The following is a 25,787-nucleotide window of genomic DNA, read 5'->3' as shown; positions in this document are numbered from 1 at the left end:
TCAGATATGGATTCAGAAGAGGCAAATCATATCCCTTAGGCACTGGGGGAAAAAAAGAAACATTTTAAACATATTCTCTAACAGGTTCTGTGGGATTCTGGAATCAATCAAACTATGTGTCTGCTTTTCCAGTTCACTCTTACTCCGGTTCTGAATTAGCCTTCATAAGTACTTTGCTCCCAAAAATTACTTTTGTATGTAGTAATGAAAAAAATATATATAGTTTGTCCAACTGTATTGTATTTATCAAGGACAAGAGTTCAATAAATACCTAAAGAAAACTGCAGCAGCAAGAATCTTCAATATTATGAAGCACCAAAGAGCAACCAATATATCATTATCTAATTCTTGTTCCCTCAGCACCTAACCCAAGGTCCTTAACAAAAATATGAATTGAACTTAATAAAGGAAATGTAGTTCTGAGGAAATAGCAAGCAGTGCTACAATTTACAGAGGAAACAATTTCCATTTCTTTCAATAAAACTATAGTAAAAAGCTATTTAAAAATGAAAAATAATTTTAATCAACATATTAAAAACCTAAAAGATTTCAAATTATAGTTTTCTGAGATTACCTTATTCTGAAACAAAATATTCAACTGATGCTACCTTTATGAAAACATCAAAGTTATACTTAACACAGAAGAAAAGATTTTGTTTTCCCTTCTATTTCCATCATTGGTAAAGTAAGACCCTTTTGATTCAGCCACTAGTAAATGAAAATGTGTTTGTGTTTGACAATGTTATCAATTTCACAGCAAGAAGTTTGGTTCATTAAGCCTTTTTATTTGTTAAAGAATAATAAACCTTTTTTATTTATTAAAGAATAAAAAGTCTGAAAAATAAATGAGAAGAATCATGATGCTTTCAATAGGCTCAGAAAATTAAGCATTATCTGTTATTCTGAACAAGTAAGCAGGATGTAACAATGTGCTATAGCAGTGCTTTGCACATTGATGCAAGTATGATAAAAAGGATCCATCTAATGTTGATTTATATGACCAATTTATCCCTGGTAAGGAGAATCAAATCCAAAACAAGACTTCCCTTATGTCTTATGAAGGATGAAATGTTCACTCAGGCAAGTCAAAGTTAGAAAAAGAGCTCCAGCAAATGTCTGGATAATTGAAATCCTATATTACTACTACATTCCTCTTGTGGAAATGTGTTCTGTTTGTAGAACAGAATCCATCATCTACACATAGATGAGGAATTTAGAAAATTCCTTATTATGTATATTACATATTGTATATTGTATATTATAATTATACTATCACCATAATATTCCAAATGGAATTTACTACACTGTTATAGTATAGTGTCTATAATTTATTTCCAATTAAATTGACTTTTACCCAAATACCCTGTCATCCTTTCTCTCCAAGTTCTGGGATTTCTTCACCTAAGTAAATCTTCTTAATGTACAATGCTATCTCACTTCCCTCATTTTATCTATATTGTTTCCTTTAAATAAAGTAACTTCATCCAGAGCCATATTCCAATCATGAGTTTTATCTAAAAGTGAATTTGCTTTCTTGCATTAAAGACCTCTGGCTACTTTTCCAATGTTGCCTAAGTATCAGTAATTTGTGTATAGATATTTGACACATACTTATCATACTTGCATACTGGTTCCTTTCTTGAATTTTGTCTCCTCTCATTATATAATAAATACAAATACTTCAAATATACATTGATGACTACAATTATACCTGCAGGCCAGGAATTCACAGCAAACAAGTCATTCACTTTATCACACAGGTCATTCTAGCATCTTGGACAATTAGAAACATCTGGCCCATCAACTGGGAAACTATACAAATTATGATACATGAATATAATGGAATATTACCATATTTTGAGAAATGACAAATATTATGATCACAGAGATACATGGAAATGACCTGATGCAAACAGATAAGCAGAGACAGAAAAACAATACGCATAATCATTATCATATAAATGAAAGAAACCACCACAAAATAGTCAAAAATGAATGTTAAAACATGAGAAACCAACTTAGCTACAAAGAAGAAACATATAAAAAGATTCTTTACCTATCATTTGCAGAAGTTTGGAGTAGGCACTACTGGGTCTGTATACTAAAGATCATAAAAAAGAAAAAAGGTCCTATGTGCAAAAATACTTACAATAACCCTTTTTGTGATAGCAAAATATTGGAAATTGAGGGGAAGTCCATCAATTGGGGAACTGCTGAATAATACTACTGCATAAGAAATGATAAACAGATTTCAAAAAAAAACCTAGAAAGACTCACATGAACTGTTGCAAAGTGAAAAGAGAACCAGGAAAATATTGAACCCAGCATCTGTGATATCATACATATCACTGTATGATAATTAACTATGGTTGATTCATCTCTCAGCAACACAATGATGCAAAGTGTCACAAGTAAAGGACTCACAAAGGAAAATGCTATCTATAAGCAGCTAAAGAACTAGTGAACTTAGAATGCAGATCAAAGTATATTTTTTTCACTTACTTTTTTCATTTCTTTCTCGTGGTTTTTTCTCTCTTTGGATATGTTTCTTCTTTCACAAATATGACTAATAATATATGTATAAATTAACTCAAACTGCCTAACTTCTTCAGAAGAGAACAGAAAAAGAGGGAAGGAGGGAGAAAACACAACCTCAAAATCAGGTAAAAATGAATACAATAAATTTTCTTATGTATATTGGGGGGAAATTCTATTATGTATTAAAAAAATAAAGTTTTAGGAAAGAAGTTGTTTGGAATAAAGGAGATACCACAAGCAAAGCAACACCAATTTTTTTCAATGTATTGATTGGTTTTGTAAATTTTTTTTTTCTTTTACCAAAAAGATGTTTTGTTCTAAGAGATATTTTTTGGAGAAAGAGAAAAGTAGGTGTACGGAGGTAACTCTAGGTGAATTAAAACAAAAGATGTCAATAAGAATATATATATATATATATTTTAAACACAAGTATTATTAGCAATCATGGTCCTGGAGAAGACACAAGGAAATTTATCAAATTTCTTTCATTAAAGATGGGGGGAGGAGGAGGGAGCTTTACCCTTTAATCCAGCAATGTCTCTACTGGATCTATATCCCAAAGAGATCACAAAAAAGGGAAAAGTACCTACATGTGCAAAAATGTTTGTAGCCGCTCTTTTTGTAATAGCAAGGAAGTAGAAACTTAGTGGATGCCCATCAGTTGGAAAGTGGTTGAATAAGTTATGGTACATGAATATTATGAAATATTATTGTTCTATAAGAAACAATCAGCAGAATGATTTCAGAAAGTTCTGGAAAGACTTACATGAACTGATGCTAAACAAAGTGAGCAGAACCAAAAGAATATTATACACAGCAACAAGATTATGATAGATGTAGCTCTTTTAAACAATGAGGTGATTCAGGCCAATTCCAACAGATTTGTTTTGGAGAGAGCCATCTGTATCCAAAAAGAAGACTGTGGGAACTGAATGTGGGTCACAACATAGTTATTTTCGCCTTTTCTGTTGTTTGCTTGCTTTTTTTTTCTTTCTCGTTTTTTTTTTTCTTTTTGATCTATTTTTTTCTTGAGCAGCATGAAAAATGTGGAAATATGTATAAAAGAACTGCACGTGTTTAACATATACATTACTTGGTGTCTAGGGGAGGGGAAGAACAGGAAGGAAGGGAGAAAAATTCGGAACACAAGGTTTTTCAATTTGGAAAATAAAAAACTATTATTAAAAAAAAAAAAAAAAAGATGAGAGGGTGCAATAGGGAGGTAAGCTACATACAATGCCAGAAGCTATTGGTATCTCAGTTGGTTTTCTTTGATCTTTTTTCCTTTCTTTGTTACATTTGAAGAAGCACTGGGTAAAAGGAGAGGATGATATTTAGAAGTGGCATGTAAAAAGAAAAGGAATCAACAAATTATTTTCTGATCTATTTGTTCCCAAAACACTATATAATATCAAAAGATATTGTCTATTTTCTTATTTGGATATGTGTTGCCTCCTCCATCACAATGGGAGCTCTTTAGAGAACAGGGACTGTCTCATAATTTTACTTGTGAATCTTGTACTTAGAAGAGTGCTTAATGATACAAATGACTAACAGGTATGCAAAATATCTGTTTGATATATGATTATAAAAATGCTTTTAGCTCAATAAATCTCAATACAAACTTAAAGGTTCTCTCACTTTTCAGTTTCCTTATTTGTAAAATAAGACAACTGGACTAGATGGTCTCTAAAGTCCCTTCCAAATCTATATCTATGAATATATCTATATGGTTCTATAACTCCCATACATATGTTAAAATCCTATAAAATTCCTTGATCGATCAGAGAAAATTACAGATTAAAATCTAGAAGAGAATTTATAAGTCTTCTAGTCCACATTGTAATCATGAAGATAGCTTTGTTCAACAATCCTCTGCATGTGAATATTAAGTAAGGCATAAAATGAGGCAATTTAGTTATCAACATCCTATATAAAGTTCAAGCAGATCAAAGAACTCCAGTAATTAGAGAAATTCTACTTATATTTCTATTTGCACAGGTGACATAAGTTCTAGGACATTACTGGGCCTTAGTGAAAACAACAGTCAAACAAAATAGATCAATTTAACAAATATAGAGGGGAAAAACCAAACCAAGAATCCCCAGATTACGACATGCCCATCAGTGCATAAAAGCACTAGACAGTGAACGGGGTCCAGATTTGAAACATTTCAGCTAGATCACAATTGGGAAACTGTATAGTGCTTTTACTGATCCCAAGTCATATCTGTTGTCACAAAATTTCATCTTTCTAATGCAAAATTTTCTCCAGGACGTTATTTAGACACACTGCACCCTTAGAAGAATCAAAATTGCAAAAGACCAAAAATCTAAGGAAAATGCATTCTGGATCTAAGTAAGTTGCTGTTTATCAGTAATGAACCCACATGTGCAAAACTTTATAAAAGAATACAGATCACAGACTTAACGCTGGAACAGAGCTCAGACACTAAGTAACAGAACTCCCACATTCATCAGATGAGAAAAATGAGGCCCCAGCCCACAGAAGTAGTAAGCAAGCATCAGAAGTGTCACTAAAACCCAGACAATCCAATCAATACTCTTTGCATTATGCCACAAGCAGACAGACTAATCACAATGAATAAAAGGGCTAATAGCTTGACTGTGCCACATGCTAGCATCCACAAAGTATTAAAAGACCAATAGAAGGTCTCAAAGCACACTGGCTGGCTGCTCAGTAGAGGATTTATGAAATAGAAGAAATACACAGAATAAGAAAGTATAAACAAGCTACAATCTATGTCAGTGGTAGAGGAAGTGCCTGCATCAAGCAGAAGTTCTTATGAAGCCATCAAAGGATGTGAAAGTAAACCTTGTAAATGCTCTATGCTTTATGATAATTTTTCATCTGCTCTTGTTACACAAAAGGAATTTCCACCCTTGTTTTTCCCCAATAATCATAGCAAAAGGATAAAAATAACATTTCAACTTTTCTCAATACTCTGGCTTTTACAATATCCACAATACTTTATGTAGTATTTCAAAATGCCTAAAGTTCTATTTCTGAGTAGGCTTTTTTTTTTTTTTTTTTTTTTTTTAGGAGTAAAGAAAGGGAACTAACCCAACAAAATATCTGCTGGTTAGTTTAATAAATTATTATTTTCTACCTCAAAGAATTATATGGTTTTAGCATATACCTAAAGGCTTCTGGAAATTAGGAAAACTATAAAGCTTTCATTAAAGTAAAACTAGAAAATGAAACACCTCCAAATGTTCCCTGTGAACTAGAATGATTTTTAAAACAAAACAGAAATTACATATTGCACATACTAAGATAGAGAATTAATTCAGGCTTTTGATTAATCATCCTAAATAAACTAACACCAAAATATGCAAAATCTTCCATATACTGAGAAGACACCATTGAAAATCCAATCACTAAACTCATAATTCTTTGGGTCAAATCTTTTAAATAATACTATAACCAGCACTATCACTGAGTCTGAGAAATTTCTGAGCCCTGTCTGCTGGTTTTGCAGTTATAATGACTTAGAGAGCTAAATTAGCTACAAAAATTATAAATATTAAAATAATATACGTACTTTTCTATGTAAAACGCTAACCAAATTAATTCCAATAGACTTGCGATGGAGAGAGCCATCTGCATCCAATAAGAAGACTTGTGGAGAATGAATGTCTATCACAGCATAGTCTTTTCATCTTTTTTGTTGTTTGCTTGCTTTTTGTTTTCTTTCTCATTTTTTTTTTCATTTTTGATCTGGTTTTTCTTGTGCAACATGATAAATGTGAAAATAGGTGTATAGAAGAGCTGCACATTTAATATATTGGATTGCTTGCTGTCTGGGGGAGGTGGAGGAAAGGGAAGGAGAAAAATTTGGAACACAGGGCTTTGCAGGAGTGAATGTTGAAAACTATCTTTGCATATTTTTGAAAATAAAAAGCTATTAAGTTTTTAAAGAAATAGGAAAAACACTGACCAACGAGCTTCACGCCTTCTAAAACAATAGAAGGTAAGATTTAATAAGTGATAAAAAGCAAAATAAAATGTTTCAAAAATATCTCCAACAATATTTCCAACAGAAACAAACAACAAAATTAGAAGAAAGACCATTAAAAGAGTTTCTCTGTGTTTCTAACTTTAGAAACAGAGAACTCACAAGAAGATATGACCAACTTTCCTCTGTTTTTGATTCTAGAAGATGAATTTCAAGGATTGGGCAAACAGAACTCCTTTTTTAAATCAAAGCTTTTTAAGCTTTAAAACATATGCAATTTTTCAACATAAATCCTTGCAAAACCTTGTGTTCCAATTTTTCCCTCATTCCGTCCACCCTCTCCCCTAGATGGCAAGTAATCCAATATGTGTTAAAGTAGGTAAAAATATACATTAAATCCAATATAGGGCATACATATGTATACCATTATCTTGCTACACAAGAAAAATCAAATCAAAAAGAAAAAAATGAGAAAGAAAATAAAATGAAAGCAAACAACAGAAAGAGTGAAACTGCTATGTTATGATCCACACTCAATTCCCATAGTCCTCCCTTTGGGTGTAGATAGCTCTCTTCATCACAAGATCATTGGAGCTGGCCTAAATCATCTATCTCATTACTGAAAAGAGCAACATCTATCAAAATTGACCATTGTATAAATCTTCTTATTGCTGTGTACAATATGCTCTTGGTTCTGCTCATTTCACTGAGCATCAGTTTATGTAAATCTCTCCAGGCCTCTCTGAAATCAACTTGATAATTTCTTATAGAACAATAATATTCCAGATCATTAATATACTCTAACTTATTTAGCCATTCTACAATGATGGGCATGCACTCAGTTTCCAATTACTTGCCACTACAAAAAGAGCTGCCACAAACATTTTTGCGTATGTGGGTCCCTTTCCCTCTTTTAAGATTTTTTTGGATATGTATGCATATATTAGATTTAACATATATTTCTACCATGTTTAATATATATTGGACTACTTGCCAAATAGGGGAGGGCGTGGGGGAAGGGAGGGTAAATTGGAATACAAGGTTTTGCAAGGGCTAATGCTAAAAAAAAAAAAAAAAAAAAAAGTGTTTATGTATACGGTTTGAAAAAATAAAAAGCTTAAATTTTAAAAAATAAATAAATATACTAGAAAAAAATCAAAAAACAAAATGTCTGGGATACATAAGCCCAGTAGAAATACTTCTGGATCAAAGAGTAAAAACACTGATAGCCCTTTGGGCACTCCAGAATAGTTGGATCACTTCACAACTCCACCAACAGTGTATTAGTGTCCCAGTTTTCCCACATCCCCTCCAACATTCCTCATTATCTTTTTCTGTCATCTTAGCCAATCTAAGAAGTGTGTATTGGTACCTCAGAGTTGTCTTACTTTGCATTTCACTGACCAATAGTGAGCAAACAGAATTCAGTAATTGTTTATCTCTCCACAAAGACTTCCTTAACATTTCCCCTAGGATATTAACCATTTTCCTTTAAAAATAATTTAGCTCATTAACAAAGTTAAAAGACATTATCACTCCTCTGAGAAGAATACATAAATTGTCTCCGGTGAATAATATAGTAGTCTTGAGTGTTTATTAGTGCCTTTTTTGTTTTTTAAAAAAAAAAAAGTATTAATTTTTATTTTAAAAAACACCGTTGCAAGTTCGTAGTATATTTTTAAAGTAAACAGAGTTAGAGGCATTTTTTAAAGGAATGGGCTTTATCGCTTACCATTCAAATATTTGTGAGAAATAGAGTAAACTATTTAACACAATTATACATGTATAACCTATATCAGATTGTCTACTATCTTGGGGAGGAGGGAGGAAAAAGAAAGGAGAAAAATGTGGAACTCAAAATATTACAAATCTTATCTTGAAAAGTAATTAGGAAAAAAACATTATTAATTTAGAAATAAGAGTAGAATAACAAAATTGTTTTAAGTTTCATGGTCTGGTAAAATACACACTACACTGAAATTGCCATTACTCATATCATGGAAGAAGTAGAAAGACTCAAATATTACAATAGGATCAAGCAAACAAATTGATTTTCTACGTGGGAAGTTAAAAGAAAAGAAAACAAGAATCAAGACAACTGCCAACAAGGAAGTCAATTTTAAAAAACAATGAAGTAATCATGAAATGAAAAACAAAAAACATGTCAATACAATCAGAGGATCAATATTTTCTTTACATCTAAGTCAAAAACATTTACAAAACTTCTGAGCAACTCAAGTTATTTTGCAAGAATACAAAATTCTAAAGTTAAATCTTAGCAAATCAGTATATAACATGAATGCAATTCAACAAATATTTATAAAGCACCTTTTATGAAGATGCAAAATACTGAAATTGGTAAAAAATAAAATAAGAAAATCATTTCAGACGTTGCTAGCAAGAAGAAAACTGTTTTTTGTCTCAAGATGCTAACATAAAGCTAGAAGTACACTTCCTTCATGCATTGACAGTGGTACTATGCTTCACCACTTTCCAGATGCCCAGACCACAATCATTCCCTATTGAACGTTACAAGATGTACTGGCAGACCCTTTCTGATTCAACTGTCCTTCTGTTCTCTACAAACTGCAACCCTCCAAAATTCTGTTATATTTCTATAGTTTTTTAAGGTCTACAAAAAAGTGCTCTCTTAGAACAATTTTGTGAGACAGGTAGTGCACATCTTAAGGATGAGAAAATTCAACCTCAAAAGAAATTTAAGTTAACTAGCCCAAGATCATACAGAATATTTCAGAATTAAAATCCGAACCCAGATTTCTAGATGCCGAGCCACACACATTTATTAATCACCTCCTATATGCCACGCATTGTGCTAAATACTGAAAACACAAATTGAAAAGAAAAACAGTCCTGCCCTCAAAAATGGTGCTTTATAATGAGAGAAGCAACACATACACACAAAGAAACATACAAATCAAATATCCTTGGAAGGAGAAAACTATCGCTTCACTTGCTGTTTGTACTACAACACACAACAATACAAAATGACTCTCTCCATTGTTGCTTGGTCATAATATTCTTATGACAAATCAGCAGCAATTCCTTTCTTCTTTTATTTTTTAAAAAGAATTAATTTCTAAAAATCACTTATCTTCAAGGAAGAGTATGATCACTAGAGGATGAGAAGGGATACAATCCACCTTCCCAATAGATAATAAATTCATACAATATAGCCTACTCCTCCCCCAATTCCATACCCACCTTCCCTGTTTGTGGTTGTCTCTCCACTTTCCTCCCATTTGGTTTTATATTTCATCTACTATATACTTGTTTGTGGTGTGTGTATATACATACATACGTACACTCCCACCACCCACACCCACACACATATACAAATGTACATCTGGGATCTCCCCTGTTAGAATGTAAGCTCTTTGGGATCAGTACTATTGTCACTGGCCCCACCCACCCATCCAAGGTAGTTCTAACCACATTTCTACTACATGCTTGTCCAGATGACATCAGGAAAATTCTGACCTACCAAACATACACAACCCTTGTTGCCCACTCCACTCCCCAGATCACTTGTTGGCAGCTGTTCCTTGGGCTCTATGCTTAGAAATACTGACAAGTGGTTAAGATTTCTTCAATAATTTGGGGTAGGATAGTAAACACTATGTACGTAGCATGATGTCTGACACATAGTATGTACTTAATAAATGTTTGTTGAATGACTGAATATACAAGAAGTACAAAAATGGATGTGTGGTGATCTACATTACAGATCTCATTACATTATCTTCCTGTCAAAAAACAAACAATTAAAAAAAAAAATCCACCCATCTCCTGAACTTTCCAATTTCTGTTGAGTACATCATCATCATTCCAGTTACTCAGTTTCATACCCTGAGGATTATGCCAGACTGCTCACTTCACTAACAGATATGTTGCCAATCTCAACATCTCTCCTTATACCCCTTTATCTCCACTCACACAGTCACTACCCTAATCTCCTGAGTGTAGGATTACAGCCAATCCCTTAAGGTATCTTCCCACCTTAAGGCTCCCTCTTCTCCAATACATCCTGCCCAGGCGGACTTCCTACAAGCCCAGGGCTGACCATGTTACCCTAGTGGTTCCCATGATTACCTCTAGGACCAAATATAAATTCCTTCCTTTAGCACTTCACAATCCAATCCCAATCTTTGTTTAAGCTCATTAAACACTATTCCCTTTCTCAAACTCTATGGTCCAGATAAATCGGTCATATTGCTCTTTCTCATATAAAAATAATTAAAATAGCCAAATATCAATAGGACATTAAGGCATGTGTTCAGGAATTGTGGGGATTGAGTGAGCCATACTGATTTCATCTTATGACCCATTTCTGGTACTAGTGCAGTGCCCTTTCTTATTCAATTATGGATAGAATTCAATTTCTGTCTTGTAAGAATTTTTTATTCAATAATGGAAATCATAAGAAAATGTTATTGCATTGTTTGAACCCAGCCCTTCATGGCTAGGAAACTATTATTTAGAGACTCTTTGCTAGGGAACGTAGGTTTTGCTGACCAGAAACCCAGTCAGATCCAAACACTGATAAAAGGAGTTTTCTTACAATTATACACCTCAAGCAACTGAAAACTATGCCCATACTGGTCAATAAATTACTGTTTCCTTATTCCACTGGCTGAATACAAATACTCAGCAGAGTTTTGATAAAAAGAAATGATATTTCTTCATTACCCATCACAACTTGGAAAGTCCCTAATCTTTTCTTCAACTAGAAATCTGATTAACTTTCTTTTATCCTGGTGTGTGTGTGTGTGTGTGTGTGTGTGTGTGTCCCTGTTAATTTTTTTTAATGCATAAAAATCTGTCTCTCCCTGTATTTGGGGACCAGTACCAAGCTGAGGAGGCTTGACTCCAATTTGTTATGTGATTGGCATATATTGCTTAATAAAATGATATGGAAATAAGCTCAAATCTTTGTTACCTGAGTTATTTCAGATTTCAACTATCACAGATGTTAAGCAAAACTACACAAAGAAAAAAAGAACAGATTTATGTTAAAAGCTTTCTACTCAGTTGAAATCACAAATAATTCACCTTTTTGCCTGTTTTTGCATTATGTATGGGGAATAACTAGAAATATATTACTTGTAAAAAGTTATTACCATTTTGTGATTGTTATATTGTATATCTTTCAATTTAAAAATACTCAAAAAAATTTTCCTCCTTGATCAAATTAATTAAATTACTAAAAATTTATTCCTCCAAGCCAGGCACGGGCATTTTTTAAAATAGTGATGTATATTCAATTGCATCATTCAACAAATAGGATTTATTCATTATTTATAAATAAAATTTTAAAATATTGTTTGTCATTTTTATTCTCATCCTTTCTTAATTTCTATTCTGTGTGATATACATATTAAGTAAAATAGTACATATAAATTGTAAATATATAGCAATTGCATACTTGAAAATTTTATTACTAATATGGATACACAATCAAAATAATTTGCAGAGTGTTCTTCTAAGACAAATGTTGCAAATTCCAGGTCAAAGCCTAAGTGTGACAAGGAATTTGCTTAGTAACTGCTAAAAATCCCACTATATCCATCTTTTTTATTCCCACTTTCTCTATTCTTAAGAGACACAAAAAGCTTTAGGAAAAGAATTTTTTATGGTCTAATTAAAAAAAAAAGGAATCCTCTAGGCATCAGCAATATTGCTAATGAAACATGCTGTGAAACTAGCAGTCTTGAGACAGAGCACTAAAGAATCAAAATTTGTATGGATTAGACACTACAGACATGTTATCTTTTTTTACAGGGCTGTTCTGAATAAATGGATGTCCTCCAGAGGAAGGAGAATTCAGAACTCTGGGTTTAATTGTAATCACTACCTGAATCTTTGAAAATTCAAAAGGCTTACTTAGCTATCATAGAAAGAAAATATATTTAGCCCTAGCTCTTAAAAGTTCACATTCCTAAATGAAAACGGCATTTCTGTTATTTATATAGAATTATCAAGTAGTAACAATCACTTTAAAAGTTTAAATCTATGAATTTCATTGTTATAAAAATGACACATCCCAACTTCCTTGTGACTAACATACATCCTTCAGGAGTCGAGGACAAAAATTCATCCTCCAGAAATTTTTGTTATTAAGTTTCTATACCTGTAAATGAAATAGTGCTCACTCTAGACACTAACTCACATAGTAGTTATCTGAAAAGATAAATATCAAGCTAACAGTTTTTTGTCACTGGACCTGAGATATCTAGCCAGCTTCAGCCACCCCTCACATTCTACCATGACCATCTTCTTTGCAAACTCCAGCCCACAAAACCATGAGACCTACAGAAACCATACTCAGGGAGGAACTTAAGCTTGTAGCTTTAGAACTCCTATCCCAGAACCCTGTGTTCCTTGACTGATGAGTGACTCTTTATATCTAGCCAGTTCCAGACATGCTTCACATCCTATCCTGACCATCATTTTCTTGCCATCCACCCTATACAAATACAATGTAAGTTTACACTGATATAAATCCATGAATCAAGGTACCAGAAGGCCTAGGCCACAGTTTCAGAATGATATGGGTTAAATCCCCCAGAGCAAGATCTCTGGAAATCTAGGATCATACAACAAGAGTAAAGAGTAAAAAAAAAAAAAAGAAAAGAAAAGAAAAAAAGGTTAAGGTAAAGTAATACTAAAACAATTTGATCCATGACATCTTAAATACCTCTTGCATACATACCCTTATGTCCAAATCAGTCAGGCTGAGTCACTAATTTCTTCAAAGCATGTCTCTTTCTATTCATATGCCAATTTTGGTTTGGGTTCTCATCAAGAAACATAGTCCCAGCTTTGTCATAGCTGTGGAGCAAAATCTCTCCTCTCACTGTATATGTGCTACAACTTAAAATTACCACAGCTCAAATCATGACTAATATATACATAGCATGTTGAAGTTTGTAAAGCACCTTACAAATACTCAATCATCATAACAATCCTAGATGGTGCTGTTATCCTCATTTTACAGTTGAGCAAACAGAGGTTAAGTGATACACCTGGAGTCACACAGCAAGTATCTGAGACCTAATTTAATACATTTCTTAATCTTTCTGACTCCAGGTTGAGCACTCAACTGTATCACATATCTCTTCTAAATCAAATTCAAGGAGCTAATGGCCTGAACCAGATTAAAATTTAACTCAGATATGTTTACCAAAATAAATAAAAATACAACATAGACAATGTTACTTTGTAATTTTCAAAGTTATTATGTAGATAGCAGGGATCTGTTTCTATTTGAGTTGTATATCACTGTACTCACATTTACATTAGGCTGTTTAGCTTATAGAACACTTTCTTCACAACAATTATGAGGTAGTGTAACTATTACAGATAAAGAAACTGAATACTACATTTTAGAAAAAGAAAATAATGCCTAATGTGCAAATCATCTAGGCAAGGCTGGAGAGCAAACCAGGAGAGCAAAGGGCTACAAAATCAAGCCATGTAACAATCAGGGCATTTGGCCTAGAGACTAGAAGACAGAGCAGGGACATCCATCCAGCTAATCAATCAGCAACCATTTATTAACAAAAACAAAACAAAAATAAAATGTCAATGACGGTCTTTGCCCACCACACTTTTACTACATTCTCACAGAGAAGAGAAGATACACACCTTTGGATACAAAAACATACAAATATAAAACAAAACTACAAAAGAAGACACAATGTAACACTGAAGGCAAGAAAGAAGTGTGGAAACAAAAGGGAAACATTTCATGGAACATAGTGCTGAAATTGACCAGAAAACCAGGGATTCTAAGATGTGGATGTGAGGAGCTGGGCAAGGGCTATTAGGCAATACAAAAGCATGGGGGTAGGAGATGCTGTGTGAACAATTGCAGGATCATGAATACACAGCGAGAAGACAGCATCCATCTTGCATTTGAACCATTTCAATAGCTCTCTAAATGCTCCCCCTCTTGTCTCTCCCTCAACGATCCACCCCCATACCCAGTTAACTAAAGAATCTTCCTAAGCCCAGACCTGAAAGGCTCCTCTCCTTAGAACTTCAGTGGCTGTTATCATTAGGAGAGAATACAGGCCCCTCAGCTTGGCACTTTAAACCCTTCATAATCTGGCCCCAATCCGGTTTACCAGGCTCACTTTACAATTATTCCTCCACATTCTCTCTTCCAACTGGCCCACTTGCAATTTCCCATACATGGCATCCCATCTCCTATCTTGGTACCTTTGCACAGACTGACCAATCCTCAGCCTCCTTTGCTGGGTCTTTGTTCAAGTCACAATCTCTGTCCTGGGCCCTCTTCTTCTTCTATACTATTTCACTTGGAGATCTTAACAGCACCCATAGATTCAATTATTATCTCCTGGTTAATAATTCTCAGATATACTTATAGTTCTAACTTCTTTCATATCCTCTTAAATCTCCAATTACTAAAATCTTAAATTGTATGTCCCATAGACATCTTAAATTCAATATGTCCAAAATTCAATTATTGTAAAGGGCACACCATCTTCCCGGTTATCCAAGCTTACAACCTAGATATCATCCTCACCTCCTCCTTCTCTATTATCCCCTATATCCAATTTGTGGCCAAAGCCTGTAGATTTCTACCTCAACAACCTCTCTTGAATACACCCCTGTTACCTCCTCTGATCCTGCTCCCATCCTGTTGCAAGTCGTTGTCACTTCCTGCCAGGACTTCACTAACAGCAATAATCTGCTAGTTGGTCTCTTTACCCCAAATCTCTCCTCATTCAAACTTTCTACACAATACTTACTGAGTTAATCTTTATAAAACACAGGTCTGACTACTGGCTTCCTATCTCACCTCCAGGATCAAACTAAAAATCCTGTTTGGCACAAAACCCTTCACAACCTGGCTCCTTCCTACCTTTCCAGTCTTCTTACATGTTTACACCCTCAGTCTCTCATAATTTGCAATCCAGTGACAAAGACCTCCTTGTTATTCCCTAACCAAGATAATCATGTCCAGACATATTCTCTATTTCCCATTCATAAAATATTCTCCCTCCCCATATCTACTTTCTGGTTTTTTTGACTTCCTTCAAATTTCAACTAGAATTCCATCTCCTATAAGAAGTCTTTCCTCAGCCTCTTTAATACTAGTGTCTTCTGCTGATGATTATCTCCAATTTATGCGTATGTGTGTGTGTGTGTGTGTGTGTGTACACATACATATGTATAATATATATATGAAGTTTTCATTTCAGAAGAAATCAAAGTTATCAACAGTCATATAAAAAATATTCTAAGTCACTAATAAGTAGAGAAAACAAATGAAAATAATTCTGAAGCACCACCTCATTCCCATCAGATCGGCTAACCCAACAGAAAAGGAAAATAACAGATGCTGGAAGAAAAATTAGGTATACCAATTGATGCACTGCTGGTAGCACTATAAATTAGTCAAACCATTTTAGAGAAGGTGATAATAGCTAACATTAATATATCACTTACTAGATCTGCAAAGTATTTTATCTACATTATTTCATTTGATCCTGTCAATAATTCTATGGTCTACTATAGTACTATACTAAGAACTATATTTTTCAGATAAGGAAACTGAAGCCATCAGAAATTAAGATCTAACATATCTACAGTACTGTGATCCATGACATAGGTAATACTGTGTTCAATCTGGGGCACTAATGTGATAATAAGCTGGAGAGTCCAGAAGAGAACCAGAAGACAATTAGGATAGTAAAAGGCCTTAACTTCTTGCTACAAAGATGAGATTGAAAGTAGTAAGAATGTTTAGCTGGAAGGAGAGAATGAGTGAGGAAAGGGGACAAAGGAGTTGATGTGTTGGCTATATTCAAACATTTATAGAAATTTGTGTGGAAAAAGAAACAGACTTGTTAGAATGTAAGTTCCTTCAAAATATGGACAATTTTATTATTTGTATTTGTACACCCACTACCCAGCGTAGTGCCTAGCACAAAGAAGGTAAACATAGGAAAAAATGTTTGTTGGTGAATGGATTCTACTTGGTCTAAGATGGCAAAACTAGCTGCAAGGTTTTGAGAAAAGGAAGAAGTTAAAAGGAGATAAATTTGGACTACTCTAGGCAAAGGGACCAAAGACATCTACAACTATATGTGGAATATACTTTACTATTATTTCTTTCCTAACCACATTTCCCAGAAAATGTGATATTTGCAAACTAGTTAATGTATTAATTATGCACTGCCTGACCAAATCATCACTAAAACATTAAATTTTCTTATCAAAAATTTCAAGGATTCCAAAGAACTAATTGATATGCTAACTTCTAAACTAACTTGATTTTTCTTTTCAACCAGTTACTAGACTGGTCAATCAGAGGAATGTAACAGACATAGTATAACTTGGATTTTAACTAAATATTTTAGATGGAAATCTGGACTAGTTAACATTAGAATTACATGGATTAGGAAATGGTTGAATAATTAGATCCCAAAAATAGTTTAATGAACCAATGTTAACTTGCAAGGGAATTTTTTTATTCTTGACCCTGTGCTTTCAGCAAGGTTTATCAATGAATGACCTGTATTAAAGAATAGATAGAATGCTAATAAAATTTTCAGAAGGCTAATGGTAGGAGGGAAAGCTAAAGCATTGTATGTCAAAATAAAAATCCAAAAAAAGATTATGATAGTCTAAACAGCACAGCAATCACCAACAACCTCATGAGACATGAGGTTGCATAGCCATGTACAATGTTCAGAATGGGGAGTATTCACCAATTCTCTTGAATTGTGAACTAACAAACGTACACTTGCATGTCATTCTGGACACCCCAAGAAAGAAGACAATGACAAGGAAAAGAATAAATCTAGAGAATAGCTACTAGAATGGTAAAGAGATCAATGGGAGAGATCTATGAAGATAAACCTGGAGAAGACTCACAATGATATGAAAGTCTCTTCAATTATATGAAGGGTTATCCCATGAAAAAGAGATTAGATTTCTTCTGCTTGGCCCAAGGAACAATGAGGGAGCTAATAAAAAAGATGGAACTCCAGTTTAAAATAAAATTTTTAATAACTAGGGCTACCTAAAAGTTGAATGGGCTATCTCAGAAGAAATAGTTTCCCCAACACTAATGCATGAACCAACTGTTCTGGAGAGTAATTTGAAATTATGCCCAAAGGGCTATAAAATTGTGCACATCCTTTGACCCAGCAGTGCCATTACTCGTGCTGGAAATCTTAATGGAGGGAAAAGGACCTACATGTGCAAAAATGTTTATAGCAGCTCTTTTTGTACTGGCAAAGAATTGGAAAATGAGTAGATGCCCATCAACTGGAGAATGGCTGAACAAGTTGTAGTATATGAAGATAATGGAATATTACTGTTCTATAAAAAATGATGAACAAGCTGGTTTTAGAAAAGCCTGAAAAGATTTACTTGAACTGATGTTGAACAAAACATGCAGAACCAGGAATACATCGTACACAATAATAGCAAGAATGTGCGATGATCACCTATGAAAGACTTGATTCTTCTCAGTGGTTCAACGATCCAATGCAATCCCAATAGACTTGGACAGAAAATGCCATTTGCATCCAGAAAACGAATTAAGGAGATTGAATGTAAATCAACACATACTATATTCATCTTTTTTTCTGGGTTTTTTTTTTTTCTCTCCCCCATGGTTTTTCCCTTTCGCTCTGATTTTTCTCTCCCAATATGATTCATAAAGTAATGTATACTAAAAATAAATAAATTTAACAGAAAAAAAAAAAAAAGAAATAGTTTACCCGTTCCTACAGCTCTTCCAAGAGAGTATGGGTAATATTGTCACAGATATTGCAGAAGAGATTTGTATAAATGAAAACCTTTAAAGTCACTTCTGACTAAGCTTCTGGGAATAGGATAGCTTAAGTTGGTGACTATCTGTGGCAAAGGAGTATACAGGACTGGAGTTAGGACGGAGGAGCAAAAATCAGAAGACATTATTACAGGCCAAACACTTTTTTAAGTACAGATACAGAAAAGATCTATATAGAAAGATATTATTACCTTCAAGAGAAACTAAGGATGCAATCCTGCAGAAAACTTTATAATGACAAAGTGTTTCTTGAAAAGAAACAGAACTCTTACTGACAAAAACTTTTAAAATGATGATCTTCAAAAAAAATGATTATTTTCTTGCAAAAAACCCTAGATTATTTTTTAAAATCAAAATTAAGCAAATGTTATTAGTAACGACATTTCATCATTAATCCTTCACCAGGCAATATTCCAGATATTTATTTTAATGGAAAAATTGCTTTACATATAACATGAAAAAAAATTAAACATTCCAAAAGTGATTAAAGCTGTAAAAAGAGTAATAACTAAGATCTAGAAGAAAATACAAATGTCTAGACTGTAATGCCATATTACAGGAGATATTTTTATAGGATATTTTAAAATCAAAGTTATTTTGATATTTAAGATTTTGAAACGAAAACACACAAAATACTAAATACCCTAGTAATCGATTGTTATATGACTCTAAGAAACTTTTATGTCTTTACTGATACTTAATTCCATATTTGACTAGATAAAGATGAATTATTCAGGCTTACAAAATGATTTGTGCTTTGCCGAAGTAATAATTAAAGTCTCTCATTTAAAAACAAATAAAGAAAAACCTCTAAAGCTTCTTAAACTGAATGATAAAGACAACCACCCACTACCAATGCAGAATAGTCTGCAAAACCAAAAGGAATATAGGAGAAAAAAAATTTTTCTTATTGAAACTCTAGGACAAATTTTAAATCAGGGAAAAATTTAATTCAAATTCAACAACTTTCCATTAAGTATACAAGTCAGAAAATGAAAAATCAAGGCTACAAGGACACCAATAACTTATGAATTTTACAAGACATGGAGGAATTTCATAAGAGACTATTTTTAAAATAGGATGAAATGTGAGCTAATACTGAACAATTTTAAAGTATGACTTAATAATCTGCAACTCACTTCTCTCCTAATGTAGTTAATTGTTACATCATTTTTAAAAATGAAAATTTTCCTTTTTCTGTCAAAAAACAGTACCTCACCAAATCCTAAAAAAAAACCATTCACAGTCAGAGGAAGGATTAGATTGGATGATCTCTATGGTTCTTTTAGGTCTGGGGCCAATATCTTTGGAAACTCAAAATTTTTGGCACAGAGCTATAAATTCTGAGTGCTCAATGAACATATTATTATTCTTAATCCTGAAATACCTAAAGCATCATTGTAAAGAAATTGTTCTCCTATTGATATCACAAAATGCAAAGGTAAATTAAATTAACTATTATAGTAGCTACTTAAGCTAAAGTTACTACACTATTCTTCATCAATTTAAAAGTTCTTTCTTGACACAAAAGAATATCTTACAGGAGTAGATTTCTACTCTCTATTACACACAGAAAAGAGATATAAACAGATACTTAATATTTCTAATTAAAAGAAGAATTACACCTCACTCTTTAATAAACATGGCTAAATAGCCTCTTCTACTGGATCACTTCAGTACAAAGTAATCCAAGCCATGTTAATAGTGGCAATGACAAAGCTTATGTTTGGGGACTCACTCTAAGGAGCATTTGAGACTGCAAAAGTCTTAAGAAAAAAAGGATCACAACAGTGAATGAATAAGACAAAAAAGAAATCTTACAAATATAAAAAGTTTAATTTAAAAAAAAAAAAAACTTCTATTTTTCAACCAAGTTACCTCACTCTGAAAAGTAGGTATTCCTATAATAAACTTGAGTAATTCTTCTAATTCCAATGCTTTCAGTCTCTTAATTATTATTGCATATATTTATTTACATATTGAGACTGTAAGTTCATTGAGGGTAGGGTTTGTCTTTTGCCTCTTTTTATAACCCAAGAGCTTAGTACAGTGCTTGGCACAAAGGAAATATTTAATAAGGACCTGAATGAATGAAAAGATGTAGATAAACTACTCATCTATAACAAGTATCAGAAAGCTGTCTAGGATGCTTCTAATTTAGGAGCCTGGCCTTTGGTCATATAATTAGAATGTATTAAAAACAGAACTTGAACCCTAGTCTTCCAGCTACCAAGATCACACCTGTCTCCTGTTGTTATTCACTCATTTCAGTCACATACAACTCTTCATGGCCACATCTGTGACTTTCTTGGCATGGTTTGCCACTTCCTTCTCTAGCTGTGGATGAGGAAACCGAGGCAAACAAGATGAAGAAGTTTGCCCAGGGACACAGTTATTAAAAGCCTGAGGCTAGACAAAAATTCTCCCTGGCTCCAGGTGTAATGTTCTATATCCACTGTGCCACCTAACTACACTCTCCACCATACTGCTCAAAAAGTTCCTAATATCCACAAGCTTTGCTGATATTCTCCTAGCTTTTTCACAGTTATGGATCACAGTCAGAACTCAATGAGGCACTTTGCCTTTTGCTCTATATTAATGAAGATTTTTACTCTCTTCTAGAAGTAAAATATGAATATGATTTCCTTATAAAGAATTTTCCTGCTTATTTTCCCTTTCTGACTTGGTGTCTGGAAAAGATACAGAAAAGAAAAATTTTCTCTCAAAAGCCAGAACGTGAGAGAAAGAATGAAGCTATAGGTGGCATGAACCTGATACTTCAGCACAGCAATGCAATATTCTCAGCAAAGTCAGCATAATGTTAAACAACCACATTGGTGTGTTTTCCTGCATTCAGGTATTCTCTTAGCAACAACAAGCAACAATAAACTCCTAAGAACATATAGATCTCTATGGGAAAAACTTCAGTTTTTGAAAGAAGAAAAGAATAATCAAATTGCAAACATCCTGATGTTAACTGGCATTCAACCCAAATAAATGTCATTTTGACGATCAAAAATATGCTGAAGCAAGCAACATACCAATGTATTAACATAAATAAAGTAAATTATATAATTGTCTCATGATAAATCTAAAACAGAAAACAAATTTACAGGGTATAAAATGACACAACATAAAACAAGACCCAGAAGGTGAATCCATCTGTACAAATGACTCCACTCAAAGTTAAGAATTTGACAGAATGATCACCACTGCTAAATATAAAAATCTGCATTGTCAGATTTTAAAATATTAATTCTAAATTATACATATATATGTATTAAATCTTTTGGTCCTTTGGACACAATTTTTTCATTCATGGAGAACTCCAAACTAACTCTAAGTAATTTAGAATGGGCTCAGTACACGTTTTAATATTTTTGTCACACCATAATTCCAGCCTAAAGCACCATTTCTAAATAAAATGATGGGTAAGACTTCAGAATCAATTATACTATGCAGCTATAGAAACATAAGTAGACCCTGTTAGCACTGAATTTGAAGGCAATATTAAACATAACAAAATACTGCTACAAATAAGTGGAAAAGATTCTAACACAGAAAGTTTATCTCCATGTGGAGCAGTCAGTATTCTACAAGAGAAAAGTTAAATCCAAGCATTCCAATTAAAAGAGAGGAAAAGGATATTTCCCTAACATTTAGCAACCAAAAGAGGTAGACAAAGAAAAGGGTTAATCCTCAAACAGCATCAAAGGACACTCACAAAAGTGAACTTCGGTTAAAACCGAGTCTCAACATTCCTAAAGACAAGATAAGCAGGACTTTTCAACTGTTAATTCTTCATGTCCCTAATTAGTTCCCACCCTTTTCAGCACAACCTCACAGAAACAAGCTTTCACCACCCCAAGTCCTCTGCCTTTCTTTAACGCAGAGTTTCAGCTCCCATCTCCCCCCCCCAAAAAAAAAAAAAAAAAACACTCAGAAGGGGTTATCTTAAAAAGGTTCATGAGATCAGGGTTTGGAGCCAAGAGGAACCTCGGAGGTCAAAAGCCTTTCAAAACCTTTGGAACTCTTTTTCTTTGTACTACTAGCTTGGAGTACCAGCCTTTCATCCCAGAGCCAATGAAGGAAAGAAGGGGAAAGTGATTAGGGGCATTAAAATCAAAGGGTGCCTTTATTTTTCTCGGGCACGGAGGTGGTGTTGGTTCCAGTGCTGGCTGGCTATTTCGTGAGTGTGTGGGTTCACTTCTCCCTTTCCTTTATCATTTTGTCCAGAGATGGGGGAGTAGAATGATCCCGACACAAGAGTCACTCCCCATGCTAGGGGCACTTACACCTTTGGAATGAGACACCAGAGGAGGGCTACAGGAACAGCAAGAGCCGACACATCTTCAAAGAGGTCAGGGAGGGGCTGGCCTTTGAAAGCCTCGGCACCTTCGGAGGGGAGGGCCGCTGGGGAAAGAATGCCAGGGGGCTAGCGCCTTTAGAGGAGAGGTTGGAACTGGGGGGGAGGTGAAAACCCTGGGAATGGAGATGGCAGAGGCGGGCTTGGACCCTTGGACTAGGGAGAAGGAGAAAGGGGGATTGCACCCTCAGAGAAGACTGGGAAGAGGAGGGCTGCAGCCTTAAAAGGGGGACTGGGGAGGGAAGGGGGGTATTGCCCCCTCGAAAGGGGGTGGAGGAGTTACACCTTCCGGAGGAAGCTTCCGAGGACAGAGAATGGGGAGGGGGTCTGCACCCTTCGAGAAGAGGCTGGATAAGGGGTTTGCACCGTCCGGAGATCGCTGAAGAGAAGGTCTGCACTTCCTAGGGGAAGGTGGGGAGGTCTGCATCCTCCGAGAGTCGCTGGTAAGGGGATATGTACTTCCTAAAGAAGACTGGTAAGGGGGTCTGTATCCTCCGGGGGGAGACTGGGGAGGTGTAGCAAGGGGCTCCCACCCCAAGAGGGAAAGCCCAAGAGGCGGGCCGCACCCCAGCAGGGGAAGCTGGAAGGGTTCGGGGGCCGACAGGCACAGGGGTCCAGTACCCTGAGACCGGGCAGGGTCTCCCCCACGGAGAGGTGGAGGAGTGGGGGGAGGGTCTGCTGGTCTGAGGCCCCTTCTGCCCTCGCCAGCCAGGCCCCAGAGAGCCGGTGAGTCCCAAGCGCGGGCAGCGGCCTCACCTGGCCTGGCCACCACCCGCTCTCGCCTTCGCTCCGCGGCCTCTGCCGCGCGGACGACGGACAGACGGACGGACGGACTTACGGACCGGGGGAGGGCAGAAGGGAAAGAGGACGCCGCGCTACGCCGGGCCTTCGGCCGGGCCTCTCCCGCTGCCGCCTCCTCACGGCCGCCGAGTCCCCGAACTCCCTGGAGCCGCCATCTTCTTCCGCTCAACGCCGCCGCCGCTACCGCCGCCGCTACTGCAGCTACTACTACTGCCGCTGCCGCTGCCACGGCCGCCTCCGCCGCCGCCGCCGCCACCACCACCGCCGCCGCTCCGGCCCGGGGAAGACAGCGAGATCGCGCATGCGTCAATAGCCGCCCGGGGAAGGCCGGACGGGCACGGCTCGGCGCGCGCACGCACGCACGGACGTAAGGAGGCACGAGGCCCAGACGAGCCCGCCTCGCGTGGGGAGGCGGGACTCCGAGGGAGGAACCCTGTAAAGAAGGGAAAAGGGAGGGAGGATGAGGTCAGGAGGAGACAGAGAAGATGGATCTAAGACCTTCTTCCCGTCGTCCTTTGCTTTTGTTATTGTTCTTTATTTAGGAAGGAAAAGAGTTTGGCCTAGAGAGTGGGAGAGCCAGCCCGGGAAATCTGAAATCCTCAACTCCTTTGGGGTTCGGTTTCCTCAGCTGTAAAACAAAGGGATTGGACTTAAAGAGGTGATCCTAAGGCTCTGTCCAGCTGCTCTGGATTTAGCATGCTATGAAATGAGCTGAATTGTGGGTGTATCCCAATGAGCAATGATGGACCCGGGCATTGACCTTCACACACGATAATAAAAACATACACAAGCCATACTTCGTAGCTTCCAGTTAATAACGATAGCAATGATTCACACGTAATGATTTTTATAGCACTTACTATGTAGCAGATATTATGCTAAGCGCTTTATGAGAATGACCTCAATAATATAACACCTACTATGTGTCCATCACTGTGCTAAGCCTTACAAGAATTGTGTCAGTTAATAATAGCTAACATTTACATAGCATCTACTATGTGCCGGGCACTATGCTGAGACTTTACAATTATTATCTCAGTTAAGAAGGACACTAGCTAATATAGCACTATTTGTCAGGTGTTTTGTAATTATTGTCTCATGTGATCCTTACAAAAATCCTGGGAGGGAGTTATGCTTATCATCCTTGATTTACAGATAAGGAAACTGAGGCAGACAGCAGTTAAGTGGCTTGCTCAGGATCACACAATTAGTATCTGAGAAAGACTTTGACCTCCTGTCTTTGTGACTCCAGGCTCTGGCTCTATCCATTTCATCAACAAACTTTCTAATATGCCTTTTAAAACTCAGCTGGACCTTCTGAACAAAGCCTTTTTTGATGTCCCACACTTCTAGGATTTTCTCTCCCAAAACAGTTTATGTTTAACTACTTTGTATCTATTTGAATATATGCACCTTATATTTACCCTCCATGTATATATTTATGCATGTACTTATTGCCCCTCCTCCAAATTCCTCTCTCCCTTATAAAGTAAACTCCTAGGAGTAGACATTGTTTCATTCTTTATTCTTGTCTCCAGCCCGGGAATGGATACTTAATAAATGAGTGATTAAACAACATAGGATGGTAGCTCATTTTGCAGAAGAAACTGAGGCAGGCAGATTGACTTGTGCAGGGTCACACAGCTACTAAGTATCTGAGGCCACATTTTAATTCTATGCACCCATACCACCTAGCTTCCCACAAGCCACCTTAGTACTTTCCTCACAGAAATGCTGAGGGAAGTTGTATATATATTTAGTCCCATTTTACAGAAAGCCTAGTGACTTACAAAAACACGAAAAGGTAGTAAGTGCTTAAACCAGGAGATGAACCTCAGAACCACTGACTCCAAGCTCTGTGTGACATGACAGAAAGCGTGCTGATCCAAGAATCAGGAAGACTTGGGTCTAATCAGGTCCCTCTTGTACTCAACAATTTCCAATGGCTCCCTATTACCTTGAAGGTCAAATTTAAATTCCTCTTCGTGACATCTAAAGCTTTTCACGTCTCAAACCTACATAGTCAGCTCAATATACATTATTCCTTTTCTGGCACTTTACAGTCTGGCCAGACCAGTCTTCTTGCTGTCCCTCACACTCTCTCTACCTCTTGTGCAAGGAACTAGACCTCTGTCAACCTCAGTTTATCTCCTCTATAAAATAGGTTTTACAACCTCTCACAAGGTTGTTGCAAACCTTAAATCAATCTCTTTCCCTTTGTCTCTTTCTCTCTCCTGTTGTGTCTCTCACCT

The 25,787-nt window shown here is 35.8% G+C and overlaps 2 protein-coding genes across 2 annotated transcripts in view; one reads left to right on the top strand and one right to left on the bottom strand.

The window, feature by feature from the left end:
- The window catches only part of FBXO42 (F-box protein 42), a 105,176-nt gene extending 81,603 nt beyond the window's left edge, over positions 1-23,573 (bottom strand). Inside the window, exon 1 of the mRNA XM_051988454.1 lies at positions 23,491-23,573. The gene's annotated coding sequence lies outside the window, so the exon portion shown is untranslated. The remainder of the gene's footprint in view (positions 1-23,490) is intronic.
- On the top strand, positions 21,796-24,331 carry LOC127557528 (uncharacterized). Its single transcript, XM_051990840.1, has 5 exons — positions 21,796-21,799; positions 22,678-22,728; positions 23,140-23,177; positions 23,443-23,902; positions 24,078-24,331. Exons 1-5 carry the CDS (start codon positions 21,796-21,798, stop codon positions 24,167-24,169), a joined length of 645 nt encoding a protein of 214 aa, XP_051846800.1. The 3' UTR covers positions 24,170-24,331.
- Positions 24,332-25,787: the final 1,456 nt, after the last annotated feature.

This window comes from Antechinus flavipes, chromosome 3, assembly GCF_016432865.1.
Source record: "Antechinus flavipes isolate AdamAnt ecotype Samford, QLD, Australia chromosome 3, AdamAnt_v2, whole genome shotgun sequence".
In the NCBI taxonomy this organism is placed as follows: domain Eukaryota; kingdom Metazoa; phylum Chordata; class Mammalia; order Dasyuromorphia; family Dasyuridae; genus Antechinus; species Antechinus flavipes.
This window is presented reverse-complemented; position numbering and strand designations above follow the sequence as displayed.